Source organism: Danio rerio, chromosome 19, assembly GCF_052040795.2.
Source record: "Danio rerio strain M-AB ecotype USA chromosome 19, GRCz13ab, whole genome shotgun sequence".
In the NCBI taxonomy this organism is placed as follows: Eukaryota; Metazoa; Chordata; class Actinopteri; order Cypriniformes; family Danionidae; genus Danio; species Danio rerio.
The window spans coordinates 42382501-42406959 of record NC_141039.2 but is presented as its reverse complement, the minus strand read 5'-3'; the positions used below and the strand labels follow the sequence as shown (position 1 = coordinate 42406959).

General features: G+C 37.6%; 2 protein-coding genes and 1 long non-coding RNA gene across 19 annotated transcripts in view; 1 reads left to right on the top strand and 2 right to left on the bottom strand.

The window, feature by feature from the left end:
• zmym4.2 (zinc finger MYM-type containing 4, tandem duplicate 2) overlaps window positions 1-17246 on the bottom strand; it is a 44528-nt gene extending 27282 nt beyond the window's left edge. For 3 of the 16 annotated variants that reach the window (XR_015945210.1, XM_087294403.2, XM_087294410.2), the window contains exons 1-6: window positions 12357-13714; window positions 6659-6916; window positions 4958-5039; window positions 3885-4181; window positions 494-549; window positions 280-417 (exon numbers count right to left, since the gene is read on the bottom strand). Coding sequence is in view for 9 of the 16 variants with exons in the window: in XM_087294403.2 (XP_087150529.2) it covers window positions 280-417; window positions 494-549; window positions 3885-4181; window positions 4958-5039; window positions 6659-6916; window positions 12357-12656 (1131 nt within the window). In the remaining 7 variants the exon portion in view is untranslated. Of the gene's footprint in view, window positions 1-279; window positions 418-493; window positions 550-3884; window positions 4182-4957; window positions 5040-6658; window positions 6917-8516; window positions 8879-10907; window positions 13715-16898 lie in introns of those variants that run through there. The other 13 variants (XR_015945209.1, XM_087294404.2, XR_015945213.1 and 10 more) reach the window with 7 other exon arrangements.
• Window positions 14941-17410, top strand: LOC141379170 (uncharacterized). The gene is made up of 3 exons (XR_015517153.2): window positions 14941-15066; window positions 15177-15724; window positions 15878-17410. It is a non-coding gene; the product is annotated as an uncharacterized LOC141379170 (long non-coding RNA).
• A 1859-nt stretch (window positions 17411-19269) lies between these two features.
• Window positions 19270-24459, bottom strand: part of zmym4.1 (zinc finger MYM-type containing 4, tandem duplicate 1) — a 54250-nt gene continuing 49060 nt past the window's right edge. The window contains exons 25-27 of one of the 2 annotated variants that reach the window (XM_087293997.2): window positions 22469-22702; window positions 22259-22388; window positions 19270-19917 (exon numbers count right to left, since the gene is read on the bottom strand). In XM_087293997.2, coding sequence (XP_087150123.2) covers window positions 19701-19917; window positions 22259-22388; window positions 22469-22702 — 581 coding nt within the window. In that variant the 3' untranslated portion in view covers window positions 19270-19700. 2 annotated transcript variants of the gene reach the window in all.

The window sequence follows — 24459 nt, the reverse complement described above, 5'->3', positions numbered from 1 at the left end:
AGTACGGATGGTATAGTGTGAGTAGGCCCTAAGTGTAGGTTGAACCGATATAAGAAATCCTTTGAACAGGTTCCAGTGGGTTTATTTAAGAAGAGTTTATCTTAATTATCATTATAACTACTGTACTTTTTTCTTGATGTTTCTTAATGCAATATAGTGATGCCAATAACAAATATCCTTTCAAAGACAAGAAAGTTGACTACTCCTAATAATAACATGGCATAACATATCAGCACACAGGAAAAAAGGTATGCTTAAATGTCTGTATATTTGAATAACCTCATCATCTTTAATGCTTCTCAGTGGACTTTGAGGTGCTTTCTTCCACTCTTCGTCCATCGGTTCATCTTTGATCTTCACAGGTAAAACATCAGAGGGGTCAAATCCTGCAAATCTTTTATCAGCAGCCTGCGTTTGCTGAATAACAGAGGAAGATTTTATTTTCAGAACTGTACCGCAAACAAACATTTAACATAAAAGTTGCAGCGTTTACCGTGACAGCAGATGAATGTGCAGGTCTGCTTTTAAGGCCTTTGGCCCTCAGTGCATCTGTTAAATGAGAAAAGTATATAAATCATGTTTAAAGATAATAAAAAGAAATATTTTCCATTGTTATGCATGAATTGGCTATGAAATAATTTATGAACTACTTCAATGTGTTGAGCAACTCTCTGGATTTGCAACTAGGGATGCTCCCATTAGAATTTTTGCAGCCGATACCGAGTACCGATTCTAATGCTTTATAATGCATTAAACACATTTTCTCTCCAAGTATGATACTTAAAGGGATATCTCGCCTTACCAAATAGAATAAATGAAAGATGTTGCATATAATCACACCTATTTTAACCATTTAGGTGCGAACATATCATGGCCAGAAGTAGATTTACAGAAAATAATATGACATATATAAAAATTAAGAGATATTACAAACAATCACTCCGCTTGTGTCACAGCAGCTCAAAACATGGTAAATACAATGGTTGCACTTGCAACGAAGAGACCAACACTTACACAAGTCACACCAATAGACTGTATAAACAGAGGTCACACCGTATCTGAATATATTTTAGCTGTTGTGAGGCAAGCGCATCGATCGCTCACATCATTTACCTTCTTATGTGTTGTGGCTGTTGAAGGCTATGTATAATATATGGGAGCACAAGTGTGTCTTCCTCTGCTTGTAAACTCCTAAACGAGTACCTGTGATCAGTTCATGAGATTGGCCAAAATGGCGAGTACTGATTGGGTCATTAAAGGGCCATGACACCCCCTTCTTTCGGTTAGTCTACTTCAGAATTTTTTCAAAAGATGCATGATTAATGGGCGTGGAGCTCCGCGAGCATCGGGCAGGAGTGGGCGTGGCCAACAGGGGAGAAGGGCGAATAACTGCTGTTGTCAGTTAGCTCACAAAATGAGACACAAAGAGGAGACGCATGAGTTTATGGTTTACAAAGTTAAAATGCAAAGAAATGAACAGTGATTTAATGCCCTGCTACATTTGTTATTCGTAATTTCATATACGGACAACCACAATTTATATCATTATAAAGATAAGTGTGTTCATGTAAACTATAAATGAGGACTTCTCCCTCAATCCCCGTATCCAGCAGACTCAGTGCAGCAGGTCTCCTGACCCGTCTATTTTAACCATTAGCCCTGCTGGTAATCTGGAGGATTTAGGCAAACACAGCAGCACAGTGATGTGTGTGAATGTGAACGAACTCCTGATAAAAGGCAGCGTCCGCCATTCTCTAATTCTCGTGCTGCTCTCCCGACAAAAATGCTAGCAGCACACACCAAGCTTTGCTGTATGATCGGCCCTGACAAGATCGCGGGGGAAAACATGCAACAAACCCCGTGGATCATGGAAACAAACGCATATGAGCTTTCATGAACGGCTAAATTCTGTGCCGTGGTTTCCGTGTCTCTCAGCTCGGGCTTCACACTGGCAGGTCTGATGAATAATTAAGCAGCCGGCTCTTCTCATAGGATAAAAAAACTCCGCTATGTATAATAATGAGAAACCGACGCGTCATCATTGCACTTGCAGTTCTGCGCTACGTCGCCGATTTTGATCCCGCCCCAAAAATCGTTTTAAACCCGGAAGCTGAAATTAGCTGACAAAAGCTCAAAATTATCCAGTGTCTCCACAATTAAAGCTGACAGGTGCTAACATTGTCTTAACTGATGCTCAACACACACACATCTGTTATATAAAAAAAAAAAGTTCTCCGGGGTGTCCTGAACCTTTAAATGTGATTATTAGCCGATACCTATCTTCGGCCGATCAATCAGAGCATCTCTATTTGCTATTATAAGATCAGTGTTTGGGGTAAAAAGTTCATTTGGGTTTTGTTTTATAAACTATCCATGACATAGCTTTAAAATTCCAAACAAGAAAAATCCCATTTATTTGCAGAACAGATGTTTAATGTCATTTCCATGTTTTCTGTAGATAATTAAATGGGTTGTTTTAATGCCTTTAATATATTTGCTTAGTCACTGTACTTCATAATAACTTGAAGAGCCCCTATTATGGGTTTTTGACAGACCTTCCATGCAGCGAGAAAGTGAAGTAAAATATCCAGCTAAGGTTTAAATTTGAAAGTGCAACATGTTTAAAAACTATTGATTCATTAATAAAAGAGTCGACTCAGAATGGTTCGAATGAATCGGCGCTGTAACAGATCTTCCGCCCATTTTTTGCATGCGCAGACCTTGGAAAACTGAAAGCCCAAGCCCCACCCACAAACACCGTAGAAAGAAAAAGAGTAAGACAAACACTGTAGCAGATCCCGGTTGAATCATGTCAGGAAGACGCTGTCCTCCGAAGTGTGAGGAAAAGTCAGTGCTATTTTCCCTATCAAAAAATTAGGCTGTGAAGAGTCAGGTTGAAGTTTACTTTTGCCAATATACTTTAGCATTAAAGCCCCAGCCTTGTGCTGCGATCCTGTCATTTTTCTGACGAGTGCTTCAGGATCTACATGCTTACAACAGGGGATTCATTGGCCGTTTGTTAAAGGAAGAATCAGACTATTGATGTATGGGACTTTATCAGTGCTTGACAGGAACTTTATCAGTACACGGCTCGTGGACCAGTTTCTTCCTCCATTTCACAAGTTTAAGTAACTTAAGTGCAATTAAAAGCTAGCTTGCAAATTTTGTATTTAATTGTGTTTTGTTACTTGTAATCGCTTGTACTGTATCTGGTTAACTCTTTATATCGCGTCTAAAGCCACGCTGAAAACACGAACCATGCCGCTTTGTTTACAGATTTAAATGTGTTTGTGAGCTCACGATGCACTGCCATTTGTCAATGCTATAGCCACCGTCAGCTGTTCCTTCACACATGCGGCGGTCAAGTTTCAAAAAAGTTCAGCTTTTGCTGCGGCGTGGATTAATACTGAATGTATGTCATGGTTAAGAATAGAGCAATATGCTGGGGTTTAACTGCATTTCTTTAATGCACATGCACTGGGCTCACACATACACTCTGCACTCTGACTACTTCAAAATTGTTGATAAGTCATGGTGGGTGTTTCTCTCCGTCTCAAACTAAACGCAGTTAACCAATCACAACAAAGTGGGTCATTGGCCCAATCAGCACAGATTAGCATCATGCTAAGAAAGGGTTTGGAACAAACGAATCGCTGAACAAATCATATGAGATTCGCTGGGATAATTAGGTAAAACTAAATGCATATTATTAGACAATGTAAGTGTTTTTTTTTGTTTTGTTTTTTTTTTACCTTGCATGCATATTAGCCTGTTATCGGAGACCCCCAAAACCAAAATATGACCTTTTTTAACGCACAATAGGGGCTCTTTAAATAATCTGGGTAACTGATGGACCTGTAATGGTGTCAGCGTTAATCATTTACCTGAATCTTCCGGTTCGTCCATGTCCATTTTCCCACTGTAATTCTCATTCTGATCAAATTCGGTTTCATTTGAGAGGTCCTCGACTTTAGTGATCACAAGCTCTTCTGAACACTGTGCATTTTCTTCTGTGTTGATGTCTTTGTCCTCATTATCTGAATCCGTGGCATCCTCTGGCGATCCCGGTACACTTCTTTTAGATCCTCTATCCTGGCTTAATGGATTTCTGTTTTCTGGTCTGCTTCTCCGACACACATGTGAATGTCCTTTGGAAAGCTCATGGTTCAAAAAGCCACCAGCTGCAGATGTAGAGCCCAGCGGTGAATGTGGGAAATTGTAGAAGAATAAACATATTTAGAACACAAGTTAAATGCATTTTAAAATTAAAAGTATGCATAATATTTAAAGCAATAGTTCACCCAAAAATTTTAATTCTGCCATCATTTACTCAACGTCCACTTGTGCAAAACCTATTAGTTTCTTTCTTCTGTTAAAGACACCCACTGAGACAATATCAGACAGAGGTTCAGCAGCCTTTGACTACATTTATTCTCTTTAAAGGGCAAATACTTAGCTAACATGATGCTTAGATTTGCATTAGACAAATACATATTTTAAATTTATTATTTTTAATTTATTCAGTTTAAATTTATTCAATTTTATTTTCAGTGTAAAATTATTACTTGTGTTAAAATGCCAAAAACTTTCACTTATTTTTAAGTTCAAACAGAAATTAACTGTTGTTTGTTTTTTATTATTATTTTGTGCATTAATTGGTTACTGAGCAGCAATAAAAACACATTAAAATGAGTTTTCGTATGATTTTATGAATGTATTTTAGTCATGTTTTGAAGTGAATGAATGCATAATAATCGTGATAACCATGATTATTCCTCAGACTATAATCGTGCAACCAAAATGAATAATTGTTGCATTCCTAATAAGTAGGTAATTAAGCCTACTTCACCTTCAAAAATATTTATTAGAGATATTACAAAGTTGTGTGCCCTTTCAATCAGAATAGTGGCTAAATTTGGAGAGGCCAAACTCACTGAAATAATAAGATCTTACTTGCCTTCTTTATTAGCAACAAAATCCATGTTGACGTTTTCATTGAACGGTTCTTCCATGTGTAGTCCAATCTTTGAAGGATCATCCTGACAAAAGAAAAAAATAAAAATAAAAAAAGAATACAGTTACAAAAGCAACATGACAGTAAAACCGCACAAAAACACTCCTTTCCAGCCTAAACTATCCGCTTGTTAAAGGGCACTTATGATGAAAATCACCTTTTGAATGCTGTTTGGACAGAATGTACAGTGTATAGGTATAGGTACAGTGCAAGGGTCAACAATCTTGTTCCTGGAGGTCCGGTGCCCTGTAGTGTTTAGCTCCAACTTGCCTCAACACATCTGCCAGTGTGTTTCAAGTATACCTTGTAAGAGCTTGATTAGCTTGTTCAGGTTTGTTTGATTAGGGTTGAAGCTAAACACTGCAAGACAACAGCCCTCCAGGGACAAGTTTGGTGACCCCTGGTATAGTGTCCACAGTCATATTAGGATGATAGAAACAATAAGTGACTTTTAAAAAAATCCCTGGTGTTAAAATAGGATTGAAATCCCTCCCATTTTAAGGTGCACCACAACATGACGTACGAGTGCGGCTTCCCCGCCCACCGAATTGAATGACAGACATGTATTAACATGTCTCCATAGTAATGCGTTTAATCATATTAACAAGACAGGATGTGCGCAAAGCAATTGGGATCAAAAGATCTGTTCAGCTCTCTGTGATCATCAATCATCATCAAATGTGATCAAGAACAAGTTTAAAACGTATTTGAAACAGTGAATATTTGTAATAAATACAGTAAAATTTGCTGTAATTGATCACCACAGCGGCATAGTGTCAATACAAATATAAAAGAAGACACTTCAATCCTGGTTTGTGGACTTTAATCAGGTTTATTTTGTACATTAACATAACGGATGTCCATACAACAGTGGATATTAACATGTATCCTGCCACATTCTCTGTGCAAAAAACGGTGCAAAGCTAAACGTGTGTGACTCATCCTTGCAGAAAGGCTTGAATTAACTCCACAACAAATATAACAAATAACAGCTGATGAAGTTCTTACTGTAGTAAGGAAGATCTGCTTTATTCTTGTCTGTCACTGTGCTGTTTATCTACATGAAGGCTACGGCTCTGACAAGCACATGGGAACGATGGGTGGGAAGAACCAGCTTTAAAGGCACAGGCAACAAAAACAATCTACAATGCCATTACAGCTCAAGTTTCCCAGATTTAAAAAGGTATGATAAATAATCTAATGGGTGTTATGAGCTGAAACTTCACAAACACATTCTGGAGACATTAAATATTTATATTAAATCTTGAAAAGGGTTAAAACAGGTGCCCTTTAAGTCGTGACATGGAATACCATTTTTGGGTGCAAGCCGCTAGTCAGTTGAGTTGAGAAAATATTCGTTTATGACCCCTTTTTAGTCATATCACACATTAAAGTGATTTTATTTTAGAAAATCGTGAAGTACACAACTGTTTCTGGACTTGCAGCATCTCAGACATCAACAGTTTTAACTATTTATAGAAATATATCACTTTCTGGCTATCTGAAATTAGGCATGGATGTATATTGCGATCGTGATTTTAACTGTTCCATTTATTAAGCCTCCCCGTACAGATCGATAGAGTGATTAGACCCGGAAGCTGCTTCGCGTGACGTCAGACTTAACAAGCGGATGAGAGGATTTACCATTTGGTAGTACCACGTGGGAGAAAGAGCATAATAGGTGCCAAACACAGATGGAGGTGTGGTTGGTTCAGTAGATGGATTCGTAACGGTTAAAATGAGTCTGGACTGAAGACGTTCACCAGGGCAGGATCTGGGGTTCTTTTGCCTTCCTACAGTTGACTGAATATCATCATCATCATCATCATCAAAATATGCCTCTTCGTCTTCAAAATCAAAGCTGTCATCAATTGATTGGCTTTCTGGATCAATCTCAGTCTCCTGAAACAGAAGCAAATGAACAGTTTTAAAGGAGTTTAGCCAAACATGAAAATTCTGTCATGACATCCACATTCGTATGCAGTTTTAAACTGGTCTGCTTTAATTTCCACTGAATATATATATATATATATATATATATATATATATATATATATATATATATATATATATATATATATATATGTATATATATATATATATATATATATATATATATATATATAAAAAATAATATATATATATATATATATAAAAAAAAATGTTTGCAGTGACAACGGATGCTGTCAAACACCAAATGTGACTGAACAAAGCACTATAAATTAACACTCTTTGTTTTTGTTTACTCCATGTGAGAGGTTTTGAGAGCCGAGATGTATCAGACATATCAAGGTAAGTGTGCAAATGTCACTTACACATTTACACACTTTGGGTGTACTCACACTATGCACAGTTGCCTTACACCGTGCCGAAGCACGCTTGCCCCTGAAGGCCTGCACTCACATTGCATCCGCACCCGAGCCCGAGTGGAGTCACGTGGCCCCGCTCTGTTTATTCTTCTGCGTCAAGACCCCTCGCCGTGGCTGACACCTCTCAAAAAGCTAAGCTACCTCAGAATGAGGAGGTTTGAGCTACTTCTACATTAAGGTAGAGTTAACCCACAAAGAAAGCGTGCGTTTAAAATTTTATTTACAGGATATACAAGTGCTATTTTATTTAGAAGGTATACTGCTCACTTTCTATTTTTAATATGAAAAACACTGAAAATATTATCTTTTCAAAAGTGCAGATTGTTTATTTTCACTTTTAAATATATATATATATATATAAAAGTAAAAGTGATTGTTGGTGTTAGGTTATGCGTGTTTTTTTTTTTTTTTTCATTTGTTCAACGCTGACGTTTAATAAATAATCATGGATAGTTGATAGTGTGTGCTTCCTTCAATTATTTTAAAGTAATGCACCCTCATTTAATAATCTCTCATTTGCAATATGTGAGCATATTTACTGACCAAAACATGCCAGTGAACTATGATGAAAAAAAATAAATAAAACAATCGGTCATTAATCGTAATCAAGTTAAATTTTTCAATTATTTTGGATTTAGATTTTAGGCCAAATCGCCCAGCCCCATTCTAAAATATCAACCTCTACCAAATGGTAGATATGTCTGTTTATGGTAAAAGTGCCAGAATTACTACATCTACTATGAAAAACCTGGATATATTTAGACCAATTCATTAAAAAATTAAATAGAAGTTAATAAAAAAATATAAATTAAATAATTTTGAATACTAAATCAACTTTATTAAGTATGCTATAAAATATGTCAGATTCTCATGTAACATTTTTCTTGTTTTTTTTTTTTTTTTTTTTTTTTTTTTAACAATAAAACCAAAATCAAGTGTAGTAATGCAACATGATTGTTTGGTTGATTTTTTGTAAACCAACAATGTTGTCTCTAAACCATTATTTAAAACAGTCAAAATATGGTCAACCATTTGGTACAGCAGGCAATTAAAGGGTTAAACAGTAATCTAACAAACAAATCATAGCATACGAGTTTTTTTTTTTTTCGTCGTATCCAGTCGTTAAAACCCACCTCATTCGCATCGAGTTCAATGCAAACCTCGTTCGGCTCAAACCCCTGCACAGGAACAGGCACAGCGGACGATTTCAATAGGCGTCTTATCTGTCCCTCGTCTGGCTTGTAATCCTCAGAAGTGAAATGTTCACTGCACAACCTGGAACCGTCGATTTTTTTCCACGGTGTGTTTACATCCCAGCGAATAGCGAGCAGCCACTGCGTCAAGCGCTCCGGGTCGTTTAGAGGAAATCTGTGAAATGTTAGTTTCTCATCTCCTGTTGATGAGGACGCGCGCAATCTCACTACTTTATTTAAATTAAAGCATCCCGGATAGACGCACGAACGCACCATTCTAAGACAAGAGACAACTCACTACTGTTTACAGTTTCTTCCTCGGAGTTGAAAGGGCGAATGGTAAACCAACTCAAAAGTGCGTCTTCCGCCATCTATAGAACTGGCGTGTAGGGTAAGAAAATACACACACACCGGCCACTTTATTAGGTACACCTGTCCGACTGCCAGTTAACACAAAATTTCTCATCAGCAGCAACACAATGCATTAAGGCTACATGGTTAAGACGCATCAGAATGGGTGACTTAAGTGACTTTGAACGTGGCATGGTTGTTGGTACAAGACAGGCTGGTCTGAGTATTTCAGAAACTGCTGATCTACTGGGATTTTTACGCACAACCATCTCTAAGGTTCACAGAGAATGGTGTGAAAAAGAAAAGATCCAGCAAGCGGCCGTTCTGTGGGCGCGAATGCCTTATTGGTGCCAGAGATCAGAGGAGAATGGACAGACTGGTTTCAGCTAATAAAAAGGCGACAGTAACTCAAATAACCACTCGCTACAACTGAGGTATGCAGAAGAGCATCTCTGAACAAACAACACGTCCAACCTTGAGGCAGCTGGGCTACAGCAGCAGAAGACCACACCGGGTGCCACTTCTGTCAGCTAAAAACAGGAAACTGAGGCTACAATTCGGATAGGCTCACCAAAACTGGACAATAGAAGATTGGAAAATTGTTGCCTGGTCTGATCAGTCTCGATTTCACATTCAGATGGTAGGGTCAGAAAGTGGTGGTATAATGGTGTGGGGAATATTTTCTTGGCACACTTTGGGCTCACATCGTGTCAACACCACAGCCTACCTGAGTATTGTTGCTGACCATGTCCACCTCTTTATGACTACAGTGTACCCATCTTCTGATGGCTACTTCCAGCAGGATAACACACCATGAATCCTCTCAGAATGGTTTCTTGAACATAACAAGCAGTTCACTGTACTTAAATGGCCTCCACAGTCACCAGGGCTCAATCCAATAGAGCACCTTTGGGATGTGGTGGAAGGGGAAATTTGCATCATGGAAGTGCAGCCGACAAATCTGCAGCAACTGCTTGATGCTATCATGTCAAAATTTCTGAGGAATATTTCCAGTAAAGGCAAAAGTGGGTCCAACACAGTAGTAATATATATATATATATATATATATATATATATATATATATATATATATATATATATACACACACACACACACACACACACACATATATATATATATACACACACACACACACACACACACACACATACATATACATATATATATATATATATATATATATATATATATATATATATATATATATATATATATATATATATATACACACACACACATATATATACATATACATACATACATACACACACACACACACACATATAGTAATCTCTAACTAACCTAACTCGAGGAACGCCTGCTAAAGCAGATTAATTTATTTGACAAAGTGTAAAAATAACAAAACGCAGGTAGAGTATTTTACACACACACACACACACACACACACACACACACACACACACACACACACACACACACACACGACATTGCATTTAAAGATACTGCTGTATTAATTCCAGTATGAAAGTGTTCAATGCCCATACTTGAGTTTTTTTTAACAATGTCAACCATCTGAAACATCAAAAAGCTAATGCGCCCTTATGCTCTGTCTTCAATTAATAATGTTCAATGTCGGGTAAAAAGTAATATATATTTCAATATTAATCCTATATTACTCTTAAAAAATGCAAAAATAACACCACATTCTTCCACACTACTTTCCAATGTGGACTTAAGATTTTACTTTCCCCCAACACTGGTCTTGCTTTCTTCTGTAACTAACCTTTATATATATATATATATATATATATATATATATATATATATATATATATATATTTATATTTATATATATATATTTTTTTTTGTGCTTTGTCAGTTTTTCCTTGTTCCCCATTATTATGCATGTTGTTCAAAAGCATAAAAACACCCCTAACTTACTAATAACAATACTATAAAATAATCTGGCATAGCTAAACCAGCGCACACACACACACCTCCGTTTGTTGTTGGGTTTTAGTTTTCGTCGAGTTGGTCCTGCCAGATCGTCTGGTGTAAAATGTTCACTGCACACCCTCAGCGCCCGGACTGATCTTATATCCAGTTTAAGAGAGCGCAGCCACCGCTTCAGCTGCTAGATGGAGTCGCATTGCTTTTTCTTTGTTAGAACAACCAGGAAAAAACAAATCGCACACGCGGACCATTTCAGAAAACAAATCTATTAAACGGAACGTAAAGCCGCCATGTTTAGACGGGCAGAAGCGAAAACACGTTCGAAAGGAGATGTCAAGATATCTACTAAAAATGCAATGAATTTGTCTTTTTATGAGCTTTGAAGTGTGTCAAATGGGAGTTCGCTTTGACAGAAGCAGTCATCCACTTTTATATGGAAAAAAATCCTTCTAGCGGATGTTTACTAAACAAAATTTGATGCATTTGCCCCACCTAGTGGACTGGGGTCGTAATGCAGGACCACTTTTTTTGGAAATAGGCTTATTTTACAACTGCCCCGGAGTTAAACAGTAGAGCTTTACAATTTTGAATAATTCAACTGATATATGGGTCAGGCGGAAGCATTTTCATGTTAGCTTTGCATAGATCATTGAATCGAATTAGACCAGGGGTGCCAAACTCGGCCCAGCAGGGTGTCCGGCTTATTTTAGTACTGACCGCAATTAAAAACACCTGAACCAGCTAATCAAGCTCTTTCTAGGTATATTAAAACTTCCAGGCAGGCGCCTTGAAGGAATTTGGAGCTAAATTATGCAGGACACCGGCCCTCCAGGAGCAAGTTTGGACACCCCTGAATTAGACCATTAGCATCTCGCTCAAAAGACCAAGGAGTTTCTATAATATTCCTATTTAAAGGTCCCGTGAAGTGCTTTGAAATGTGCATTTTTATTCGATCTTTGACAAAATCTCTACCAAAACATGATAACACGGTGTGACATTGTAAAGGTGTAGAAAAACAGCCAATAGTGTTTTGTTATCACAGCTCTGTCAGCGAGAGTGGTTGAGCTCAAGTGCATTAAATGAAAAGCCAATGAGAAGTATTTTGAAAGGGGCGGGGTATGTCAGATACTTGAGAGCATTGGATTGGTTATGATGTGATGAGAAGTGACAAAACTACAAGTATAACATGTTTAAATCGGTTTTATATCTTCTAAATGTGAATTTTGCCACTGTTTTGGGGCACACTAGCTTATAGATATCATAAAAACAAATAATTTTAACATTTAAAAAACTTTATTTTTATTTTATGGGACCTTTAAAGCTTGAAAATGCAAGAAACTATGCACTACTTCCCCAGAACTCTGCAACAGAACTAATACATACTCCATTAACCAACTTACCCTCAGTGATGGCAGTTCACGAGTTACGATCGACAACAGCGGTGCTTTATTAATCTGCTCTTTCAAGGTAACTAAAAATAATGTTACACTTACAGTCATGGGTGATGATCCACTTGGTCCTGCCTGCACTCTGAAGATTGTAGGGATGGCAGTATCCTTTAGACGCCGTCCTGTGGGACTGTCCATGTTTACCCAGTAATAGTCATCTGGTTGAAAATGCTCCGAGCAAACTCGCCATTTCTTGATCGTTTCTAACGGTGTTTTGTGATCGATGTTCAGTGTAGCCAGCCATTGATATTTTAGCATGTCGTTTTTCGTTGGAATTCTATGAAACATGACGGTGGAGTACACCTTCGACTTATTATCACAGCCCTTTACTACGCACATAACCATGGCTACACTTGTATATTCAGCCAATAACAAATTTGTCGTCTTTAACTCTGCACTAACTTAGTGCAGGTCACATTGGAAGGTAGCTGGGGAGTATTTTCAGGTGCTGCGCAAAATAATTGCACCTGCTGTAGCCATGGCACTGCAGCAAAGTTCCTTGATTATTACGCTGGAAGGAGAGTACAGTTCCTAGTCATATGAGCCAAGAAAATAGTAACTTTTCATTAAATTTCGGTCTTTGTACAAAAAGATTTGAGCTTTAAATAGGAAAAATATTTGAGCGAGATGCTAATGGTCTAATCTGTTCCAATGATTTATGCTAAGCTAAGCTAAAGTGCTACTGTCAGACCTGTAGGTCGGCTGAATGGATTCAAAATTGGCAAAACTCAATTTTTTAACTCTATAGATGTCGTCAAATGAGCTTATTATAATTATTTTTACTTTCCTAAAGTGTTGTGTTCCTTTAACAACGAAAGTGATTTAATAAATATAACCAAACGACTGAAGGATCGCTTATGTACTTAAATGATGCTTTTAATAGTTTTAAACTGCACGTAGAAAGGTTAATAAGGGTTATAATTAACAAATTTTACTCTGATATGAATTAATCGAGCAATAAACTTGCATTAGAAGTTACTTGAATATCAGAAGTTACCTGCTTCGGCTGAAACATCCCCGCAGGCTTACAAACAGCTGACCGTTATACGGGCTATCCCGGATTTTGCTTATTATATTCGAAGCTGAATTATTACCTGCACATCAAGCGTTTAAGATATCTTTGCTTATTTATATTAACATCTCAGCAAATAGCGATCAGCCATAGCGTCGGCAGCTCGGGATCATTAACGGGGAACGTGTGAAATTCTACAGGCGCAAATCCAAGTTCAAAGCCTCGCACGTAATCTTTGAGGTTTAGCTTTGCTGGAGCATTCCGGAGATACACACCGGAATAAAACGCCGTTTCATAACTAATAAATAATGTGTGGATGGCTAAAACACTTATTCAGGTGGGTTTTGCTTTGTTGTTATCCAGCCCTCCCTCGCTAACTTCTTCTTCTGTTAGATTTTTTTTTAAAATGGTGAACGCAATCCCGCCACCCACTGATCAGGAGAGCTCTTCTCAATCCAGTCAAACGGGTTTGCCTCAAGTAACTAGCCGTCACGTATGATGTTTCAACATTAAAAATACAACCGTTTTAATAAGTTAAAACTGTCCCCTTCACTATGAAAGCATTTTACATCATGCGTCAAACATCGAGTCAGGCATGAAGTTGTCTAAAAAATACATTCGGCAAGCCACTTAAAGTCAGTGGTTTGAGTTTGTAGTTTTAAATTTAGAAATATTTAGGTTGCAAAAACAAAATCCGCTTTATGAGATGTGCTAACCCATGTACAGATCATATACACTGAGGATTAGTGAATAAATTACGGGGAAATGATGCAATTCCAGAAGGTGAGGTCTTGCTTTTAAAAAACTATGTTTCAGAAGAGATTTACATCCTTGTGAAAACATTTTCAATGAAGATATTGATGTATTAAAACAATAAGGTTATAAAGATTGCTCTCCGTATGATGGCTCTACCTACAGCAAGACACTTTTGGCTTTCATTGTTTGCTAATATTTCTTGGACTAAAGCTTGGAAGTTGACAGATAAGTTTTGCTTAAATAACAAGACTAAAGAAGTGTCGTACAAAATACTCCATAGAATTTATCCTGCTAAACATGTTTTGGAAAGATTTGTGTGTATTTTTTATTTAGTGCCATGTCAGCAACCAAGGCTATCTTCATGGCAGGAATCTTTCAACAATAAATATACAATTTAAAAATCAACAAACAAAATAAAACATAAATTAAATAAGATTTTTTGTGTTAATACATGATAAAAATTCTAAAATCTTTTCTTGTTCCACTTTGTCAAAAATGTCCTTAAAAGAGTTAATTTCATAAAAAGTCTTTCTGGAATCAGTAAAAGCAGGACAGTCCAGTAAAATATGTTTTACAGTAATAGGAGTTTTGCAGCACAAACACTGAGTGGGGTTTTCACCTTGGAGCAAAAAACCATGTGTAATTCTCGTATGCCCAATACGACATCTGGTAAAAACTACTAGATCAAATCGATTCTTAAAATGTCTTAAAATTCTGTGTGAAACTTCAGGTTGGATTTTTTTGGAAAGATTTAAACTCAATATTTCATATATGTGTGAATTTTGTTGTCAAGAAAAAGAAACAATTTTGCATCTTTCGTTTCATTGTATTTAGTCTAGAATATTTTGAAACATCAAAATATAAATATCACTTCAACAAAAATCAAAATGAATTCACCGTTAACTCACCCTAAAGTGGTTTCAAACCTTTGAGTATCTTTCCTCTGTTGAACATTTAAAATTATACTTTGAAGAAAGCTGAAAACCTGTAATGATGATTGACATTAACAGTAGGAAAATATAATAGTATTGGAGTCAATGGTTACAGGTTTCCAGCATTCTTCAAAGTATCTTCCTTTGTGTCCAAGAGGAAAAAAGAATTCAAACAAGCTGAGTAAATTATGACAGAATATTCAGTTTTGGGTAAACTGGAACAGATCATCTTGCCAATAATACGAATTTTATGCTAATTCGAGCCAATTTTCAGTGTAATCTTTTCTATTCCTTTACAAAATGTCTTGTCCTGAAAATATTACACCAATCATATCCTCCGTCCACTTGACAGCAACCATCTCTGTTCTATAAACCCCTACTTGATAAGAAACTCATCAATCAACTTGATGAACCAGTAGAAATACCGCACAAACACAAATACTGTTTCATCATCTTTAAATCTGTCAGTTACAATTGTGAGCACTAAGCGAGTAACCATAACATTGTTATGTCATTAATAATTTCTTGCTAAAGGACGACACAATGGCTCAGTGGTTAGCACTGTCACCCTACAGCAAGAAGGTTGCTGGTTTGAGTCCCGACTGGGTCACTTGGCATTTCTGAGTTTGCATGTTCTCGACATGTTTGCGTGGGTTTCCTGTGTACTCCAGTTTACTGTATAGGTCAGGGATGTCCAAACTTGACCCTGGAGGGCCAGTGTCCTGCTGAGTCAACACGCCTGCAAGGAAGTTTATAGTATGTCTAGTAAGCTTGATTAGCTGGTTCAGGTGTGTTTGATTAGGGTTGGAGCTAAACTCTCTAGGACACTGGCCCTCCAGGACCGAGTTTGGACACCCCTGGTATAGGTGAATCGAATAACAAAATTGGCTGTAGTGTATGTGTGAATGAGTGCGTATAGAGCAGTGGTGCTCAACCCTGTTCCTGGAGATCGACCTTCCTGCAAAGTTCAGCTCAAACTCTGATCAAACACACCTGAACCAATTAATTAGGACCTGAACAGCTGTTGATAATTACAGGCAGGTGAGTTTGATGATTGCAACTGAAATCTGCTGGAAGGTCGATCTCCATCCAGGAACAAGGTTAGTCACACCTGGTATAAAAGATTCCCAGTACTGGGTTGCAGCTGGAAAGGCATCAGCTGCGTAAAACATATGCTGGATAAGTTGGTGGTTCATTCCACTGTGGCAATCACAGATGAATAAAGGGACTAAGCTGAAATAAAATGAATGAATTGCTTGATAATTAAAATCTATTAATGATAAAGGGAATTATTTAAAGTGGAAAATAACCCTCAAGTAGAAACCTTTATGTTGAACTCAAAAGACATTACTTTAAACAAAGCTGAAACCGGTAACCATTAACATCTACAGTAGGAAAAAACAAAAAATCTTTTGTATTAAACAGAAGAAAGCCAGTCAAGTCAAACAGGTTTGGACCAAGTGAAGGGTGAATAAACGATGACAGACTTTTCAGGGTGAACTCAGTTATACCTTTAAATAGTGCTTGCTTGCCAAGTCATTCTTTATATGCTAAATAACACATATCTGTGGTGTTTGGAATTTAATGTTTCTTCATAGTGTAAAATAGGCACAAATACGCTATATAAATACATTTTGCCTATATGATTTAGCGGCTCGCACCTTTTCTTCCCGTGATCTACACAACATAAATAGGGAGATCTACACATTCAGTGGTAACGTTACATTAACACTGCGACGCATGCTTTTGTTTACATTAGACAACGAGAAAGGCGCGCATACTGCTAGTGCTAACTGTTCAATACACAAGTGAAAGCTTGCATATCCTAAATACACTAGAAACATGTTACTGACAGAAATGGTATAAATTGGAGTAAATTTGACTTACCACAAATTGTTCCGATAAATTCATCGGCACAGCCCATGACTTCAGTTGAACTATACTTCCTTTGGTGTCTTTAAAATCAAAGGGGGAGAAGTGATCACTACAGATTCTCCTCGTCTCAAGTACACTTAATGGAGTGTTGATATCCAGCCCAAGTGCGAGTAACCATAACTTCAGCCGCTCAGGGTCAGACGTCGGAAATTTGTGGAAAGTTAATTTACCAGGGTGGAATTTTGAGTCCGAGCGTAACCTTAATGTTTTATAGCGATTGTCGCATCCAGGACAAGCACAGGTAATGACCATTTTGGCAAGCACACGCTCCTCCTAGCTGACTTGATAGTATCCATCTGCAGGCCAGCAGTTTCAGAGCCTAGCTTTTTGAACCGCGGCCGCAGAACAGGAAGTGAAGAGGCGGGGCTAATTAAGCATGGCGGCAGAGCAGCAGATCAAAAGATGCGAGAGGGCTTGTCAACGAAAACACACAAGACATTTCTACGAAACATCAAATTACGTGTTCCCTCACGGTTATTTTTTAGTTATTTGTTTTTTTTAAAGATATAACAATATATGCTGGCAATGTTTACAGATATTGCTGTCAATTGTTTTAATTACTTACAAAATTCATACAATTACTTTTTGACTGTAACTTGACTTATTCCTATGAAATATTCAACTCGTTGCTTGTTTACATTTTTTACGTTTACATTTTATTTTTTAGCATATTTTAAAAGACTAGCTACATGCAAAATAGTTTGTGCAAAATGCATGTATTACAAGGTTTCTGCAGGTCTCAACCAGTTAAAACCTTTTTAAGACCATTATGAATGAAATTTTAGACTTTTACAGGGCTAAATGCTAAGGAATTTAATTTTGAATATCCAAGTTGGAAAAGATTTTCAGCTGCCCTATCAAAAATGTGTTAGAATTTAATCCATTTAATAGTACAATAATAACAATTTTAAAAATAAAAAAAATCTAGGCAAGGTGAGTATCAGCAGTAAATAAACTTACAAAAATAACTTTTAAACAAGTGTTATATTTAAATAAAAAGTTTGCTGAGATTTGTTGCTATTTTTTAGAACAGCACAACAGTAATTTTCACGATTTTTGCCATGTTGTTTAAATAGCAAATCCATTTGCGCTACTTTGTGAACGGTTCCTGTCTATAAAGGTGTGCATTGTTGGTGCATTGCTATTTTGAAGAACTGAAATAGACTGTGCTATTGACCATCTAAAAGCAGGTCTAAAGTCCAGTGCAGAGCATGTTAGTTTTGCGCCTATGCAGGTCCAAACACTTACACATTGCGTACTACACACAGAATGTACAGCAATACACAAACATCTTTATGAATGAAAAAAATTAAAGAATTAAAATGTAACAAATTATTATTTTTCTATACAAGTATAAAACCCCCTACCTCCATGCCTTCACCTCGTAGTGCTTTTTCAGTTTATTCATGACAATATGCTTTTGTATAATGTTTTTATTATTATTATTAGCATTTTTAGTTGTTAGATGCATATTTATATTTGTTTTAATAAAAACAAGTTTAGATTTGTTCACCTGTCGGGTTTTGGAGACGTATGCATCACCATAAGGGGCATAATAACAGGTGTTGTGTTTGGATATATGTTTTTTTGACCACACTTCATTATTACTGTTCATTTATTCATTTGCTTAAAATTAGAACTGAATTTAAAAAGAGTTGTAAAACTCTTTGCACTCAACAAATGAAATTAAACATGTTAGGCTAATGGATGTCTTCAATGGAGTGCGTGCAACCCGTTCCTTCATCCACTAAAGTAAAGGAGTAAATAGTAAAAGTAATAAGAAAGTAAAAAGGCTGAATGGAGGAGGCCTGTTCTTTATCCTCGCGCTGCAGATGCTTTGTTTGATTGTTTTCGCACAAGTGAAACACTCAGTTTTTCCACTTACAAAGTTCGTTATGTAAATATTAAATGCGCCATGGTGTGACGCAACTGACTCTTAAAGGGAATGGGAGATGAGAGACTCTGATTGGTTTAATGCACGTGATGCTTAAAACACACCCCTAACTTATTAGGAGAATAAGCACAACCTGGTTAGACCATGCGCCAGGGCACAGAGCATATTTTTCCATCCTTAAAATAGCAAAAATGGATTCAGACACACCCTTAATGCTTTTGCACCTGCACTTTAAGCCTCATTCACACTATCAGCAACTCACAGTGGCAAAGTGACAAGCGACCATTAATTTCAACAGAGAGTGAGTGACTTCCGGCCACCTCCGTCTATGCGAGCAACAGTGGCTGCTAGTGTGAATGAGGCATTAGACCTGGCATCAGATTGTTAAAATAGAACCTAATATCTAAAAAAAAATGAACGACTCAAAGATTAGAGTTGTACTGTAATATTTTTATCCAAAGGAAGAAATCATGATAAGCGGTAATGTTGCAAATAAAAAACAAAAACATAATCTCAATCACAAAGGGCAGATAACCAAGTCACGGTTATTAATACCTGCTGTAGATGCTGTCAATCTCTTTAGTGTTTCAATATAATACAAAGAATCTTCAGCGATCCCATTAAAGTTCCCTTGTGTGTAATCTGGCAATGCATTAAACTCAGCTCTGTCCTTTTTAGAGCAACCAAATGCACTTTTTGAAATGTTTTCGGTGACCCTAGCATATCATTATACTTCAATTATGGAAACTGCACTGACGAAGCACTTTCCAAGGATCTCCAAAAAGCCAGTTCACTGGTGTGTCTAGGTTTTGTCAGTGAAAAACCAAAGAGAAACCTTTTCTCCAAGACTGTTTTCAGCATCACGGACTGAAGTCGGAGTCGCTGTCTGATTCGTTGTCAGCGGGTGTTTTTTCTGTGTCCAGATGGAGCTCTCTGACTGTGAGGATGCGTGTTAACATGCTGTTTAAAGCCTCATCGCTCAGAGCGCTGATGGAGAACCACATGGGGCTGTTGGGCACGCAGGAGCGCTCGGGGCTCAGGTAGAAATCAGTCGTGCGCTGTCTCACACTCGGTGAGCTGAAGGAAAAACAAGACAGTATATTTAAAATTGACAATGACAAAGATCAAACCTGGGAGTCCTTTTGACAGCTTTTAATTCATTGTAATAGCTTTTATTTCTGAGCTTGTTTGGGCCTGATAATATCATATTGTTTTTCTGATCAGATAGCAATCCCATCATGAAATGGGCAGAACAAGCATTCGAGATGGACATATATTCGTTGTGGGCCGTTATCGGCGTTAACGTGCTGCGTTAACGCGAGACTCTTATCAGGCGATAAAAAAAAAAAATACCGCCGTTAATCTACTCTCAAAGTTAAGTTGGGAGTTGGGTCTATTCTACGCAAGCTGTGATGACTTTCACCTTGATATTTTAGCGTAGATGTGTACCTGGCCGAATTGCACTGTAGGTCAAGGAGTCTTCGAACCTGTGTGTATTCCTACTGTAAAAACTACCACATAAAGATGACGTGCTAACATGGATGCAGTTCACAAGAGTGAATGTGATTAAAGTTAGCTCCACATCTGACTATCAGGCACCTGTAGAGTTTATGCGTTCGAGTAAAACATTTACAAATAAAATGGACCGGGTGCTTTAAAAGTAAACCGGTGAGCAGTCTGACAAAAAAGTGCCCCTCTGAATCGAATCAGCAGGATGCTTTTCTGGATCTTTCACTTACTGTGAAGACACTACTGACTAAGCTTGCATGGACATCTGTTATCTAGTTATTTGCCTTAATAGACAATAATATAATTAAGGTGTTTATGTAAAGTGCTTTCATGTAAAGCCTGGTTTATACTTCTGCGTCAAGTGACCGGCGTAACCCACGGCGCATGCAATGCGCATAGCTGTGCATTTATACCTGTGCGTTGTCTCTGTTGGTCTGCATTAACACTTCTAAAATGCTAGTGGGCAGTGAGGTGTAAATGTTCCTTTGTGTCGAGTTTCTTCGCTGCTGTTTTGCTTTTTCTGAATGCTTCCGGGATGTACAAGTGACTCAAACTTGCTCATTTTGAGGCAGGAACCGGCGGACGTGCAACAACTTTTAACTATGAGGTAAACACAAAACAAAACTTTGCATCCGGAGCTCCTTCATGGGACTCCACACTTGTAAACAATCGCTTCATTGGGCTCGCACGGCTCTCTGTCCCGCCCTGACTCGTCAGCGCTACCAAGCCGACCAATCACAGAGCTTGCGCTAGGTGTCGTTGCGACGTGTAGTTACATTTTTTGAGAGGTGCACGTCAGCGACGCCAACGGACACGGCGTAGGGCTACGCGTCAACGCGCAGGCTGTGCCGTAGCACACACATGCACTTGACGAAGAAGTATAAATCAGCCTTAGGAGTTTCACGTAATTTTGGGTGACTAACTGCAGTTCGGCAGTTTCACATTCACTCACTTCATTCATGGCCCCTGACAAACTGGGGTATTAGACGCATATAAGGATTAAGGACTGGTGAGAGTATTATGGAATTTACTAACGCATGCCGAATGGAAAGAAAAATAAAACGTCCTCATTTCGCAATGTGTGTGTGTGTGTGTGCTGTCCTTTACTGACAGCTGTGTGTGTGGATCTTGTCTTAAATATGATGAAAAGTCCTACATTACGGTAATAGTTTGATTGTGGTGTTTACTTCAATAATTCCACTAAAATATGCATACTCAACGTCTAAATTCCATTTCTGTTTAGATCAGTTATGACTTTAGTCGGATTAAGGTGATCAAAAATCGCTGTTTCGAGTCTAGATGGATATATATTAGTGGTGGGTTTTTTAAGTTATAAATTCATGTTTAACTGAATAAAATTAGTGAACACAAGTACATCTTATTGATTTCAGTATATATTTTATATACACATATTTTATTCTAGTGTTTGAACTGTTTTTGACAATGGTTTATTTTGTTTTCATAATTTAACTTGCTCAAACATTATACTTACCTAATTTATTTACCTTTATCTTTGAGTCTGAATTATTTATCTATCTAAAATCCGTTGTTACTTCTATACACTCAAGTGAGCGAACTAAATTCTGCTGATATCTGGTCCTAAGAAAATAGCAAATACTGTAAAAAAAAGCCACAATAGTAAGCACAACAATAATGCATAGAAACAGGTTACACAAATCTAACTGTAAGTGGACAAAATGATGCTGATGCTGTCAGGGTTTGCTTGTATTGTACTGATGTTGTCTTTGTTTTTTTTTTTCTTAGTTTACATGTGCTTAATGTTAAAGCACTATGTTCATATTTATGTTGTGGTGTTAGTGATGTTGATTAATGAATGTATGTTTTTTGACTACTTAAATAAATAAAAAAAAATTTTATTGTAACTACTCCAAGTTTCAATCAAACGTACCATTTTGAGAGATAGAACTCATAGAGCCTGACAGGACAGCGGAGAGGATTGTCTGAATTCTCTTTTATCTCATATACAGTTTCATCCTCCTCCTCTCCCTCTTCTTTCCTCCTCTTTGCTGGAACGCCGTCTAAATTCATCAAAAACAAACAAGTGATAACACACAACAAGGACACAAATAGACAACCAGGTAAAAACAGTACGACTGACCGGCTTCATCTTTCGGAGGATAGAAACGCAAACAGGCCACTTTTGTGTTGCCTTTGCTCCGAGAGCAGCGCACGATGTGGCCGAAAGAGAGGAGACGGTGCTGCTCCGCTGTCCTGTAGTTGAAGTACTTTGTGAAGAAATAGATTAAAGTGTTGAGCAGAACTCCAGGTGAAAAGGCCCCGAGCTGCTTACAGTCCCACAGATACTCCTCTTCCACACGAGAGTGAATATAACCTGAAAACACACACACACACACAGATGTTTAACAAGCCCATCAGTTTTAGCCAACAATGAAATCATGGTAACTGAGATCTTCACTTTTATTATTTTGGTGTATTTAATTTCTTTACAGCAGTGCTTTACAATTATATACAAAACTTATTAAACCAAGATAAGCTGATTATGCTTAAAGTGATGAACGATCCAAAGAGTTTATTTAGAAGATATTTTGAAGAATGCTGAACACCAATAGCCTATTAACATCCATTGTATTTTATGTTAATAGCTACAGGTTTACAACTTTTTTCAGTATCTTCAAGTATGTTTTGGTTGTTTTTATAAAAAGAAAACTTAAATCAATGTCAAAGATCTGGAAAGACTTGAGGGCGAGTACATTTTTATTTTTTTTGTCGAACAATTCCTTTCAGTGTTCACATGCACATCAAAATAGTGAACAAGTTGTGTTTTGCAAGTATTCACATCAACTTATATCTAAGACAATCAAATGTTTACTATTTTACTGGATCAGCCTAAGACAGCAGCCTAATATACCCGATCATACAAAATCAAATAACACTGACAGAAAAAGAAAAATCTATAACTTAAAAAGCCTTCAATAACCTTTTTTTGCATTTGTCATATTGTTTGGAATTTACTTTGTTGTATTACTTTTTGTTTGCTATATTTGTACGGGGAAAAAATAAAACTCAAGGTTAAGTCTACACTCCCTGGCCACTTTATTAGGTACACCTTACTAGTACCGTATTGGACCCACTTTTGCCTTCAGTACTGCTTTAATCCATCGTAGAACAGATTCAACAAGGTTCTGGAAATATTCCTCAGAGATTTTGGTCAATATTGACAAGATAGCATCACAAAGTTGCTGCAGATTTGTCGGCTGCACATTCATGATGTGAATCTCCCAGTCCACCACATCCCAAAGTTGCACTACTGGAGATCTGGTGACTGTGGAGGCGATTTGAGTACAGTGAACTCATTGTCAGAAGATGGGTACACTGTGGTCATAAAGGGATGGACATAATCAGCAACAATACTCAGGAAGGCTTTGGCGTTGACATGATGATTGGTACTAATAGGCCCAAAGTGTGCCAAGAAAATATCCCCCACACCATTACACCACCACCACCAGCCTCACTGTTGATACAAGGCAAGATGGACCCATGGTTTCATGTTGTTGAAGCCAAATTCTGACTGTACCATCCAAATGTCACAGCAGAAATCAAGACTCATCAGACCAGACACGATTTTCCAATCTTCTATGGTCCAATTTTGTTGAGCCTCTGTGAATTGAAGCCTCAGTTTCCTGTTCGTAGCTGACTGTAGTGGCACCCGATGTGGTCCTCTGCTGCTGTAGCCCATCTGCCTCAAGGTTGGACATGTTGTGTGCTCAGAGATGCTCTTCTGCATATCTCGGTTGTAATGAGTGGTTATTTGAGTTACTGTTGCCTTTCTATCAGATGAAACCCGTCTGGCCATTCTCACCTGACCTCTGGCATCAACAAGGCATTTGCACCCCTTTTCTCTTTTTCGGACTATTCTCTGTAAACCCTAGAGATGGTTGTGCATGAAAATCCCAGTAGATCAGCAGTTTCAGAAACACTCAGACCAGCCCGTCTGGCAATATCAACAAAGTCAGTTCATAGTCACTTAAATCAGCTTTCTTCCCCATTCTGATGCTCTGTTTGAACTGCAGCAGATCGTCTTGACCATGTCTACATGCCTAAATACATTGAGTTGCTGCCATGTGATTT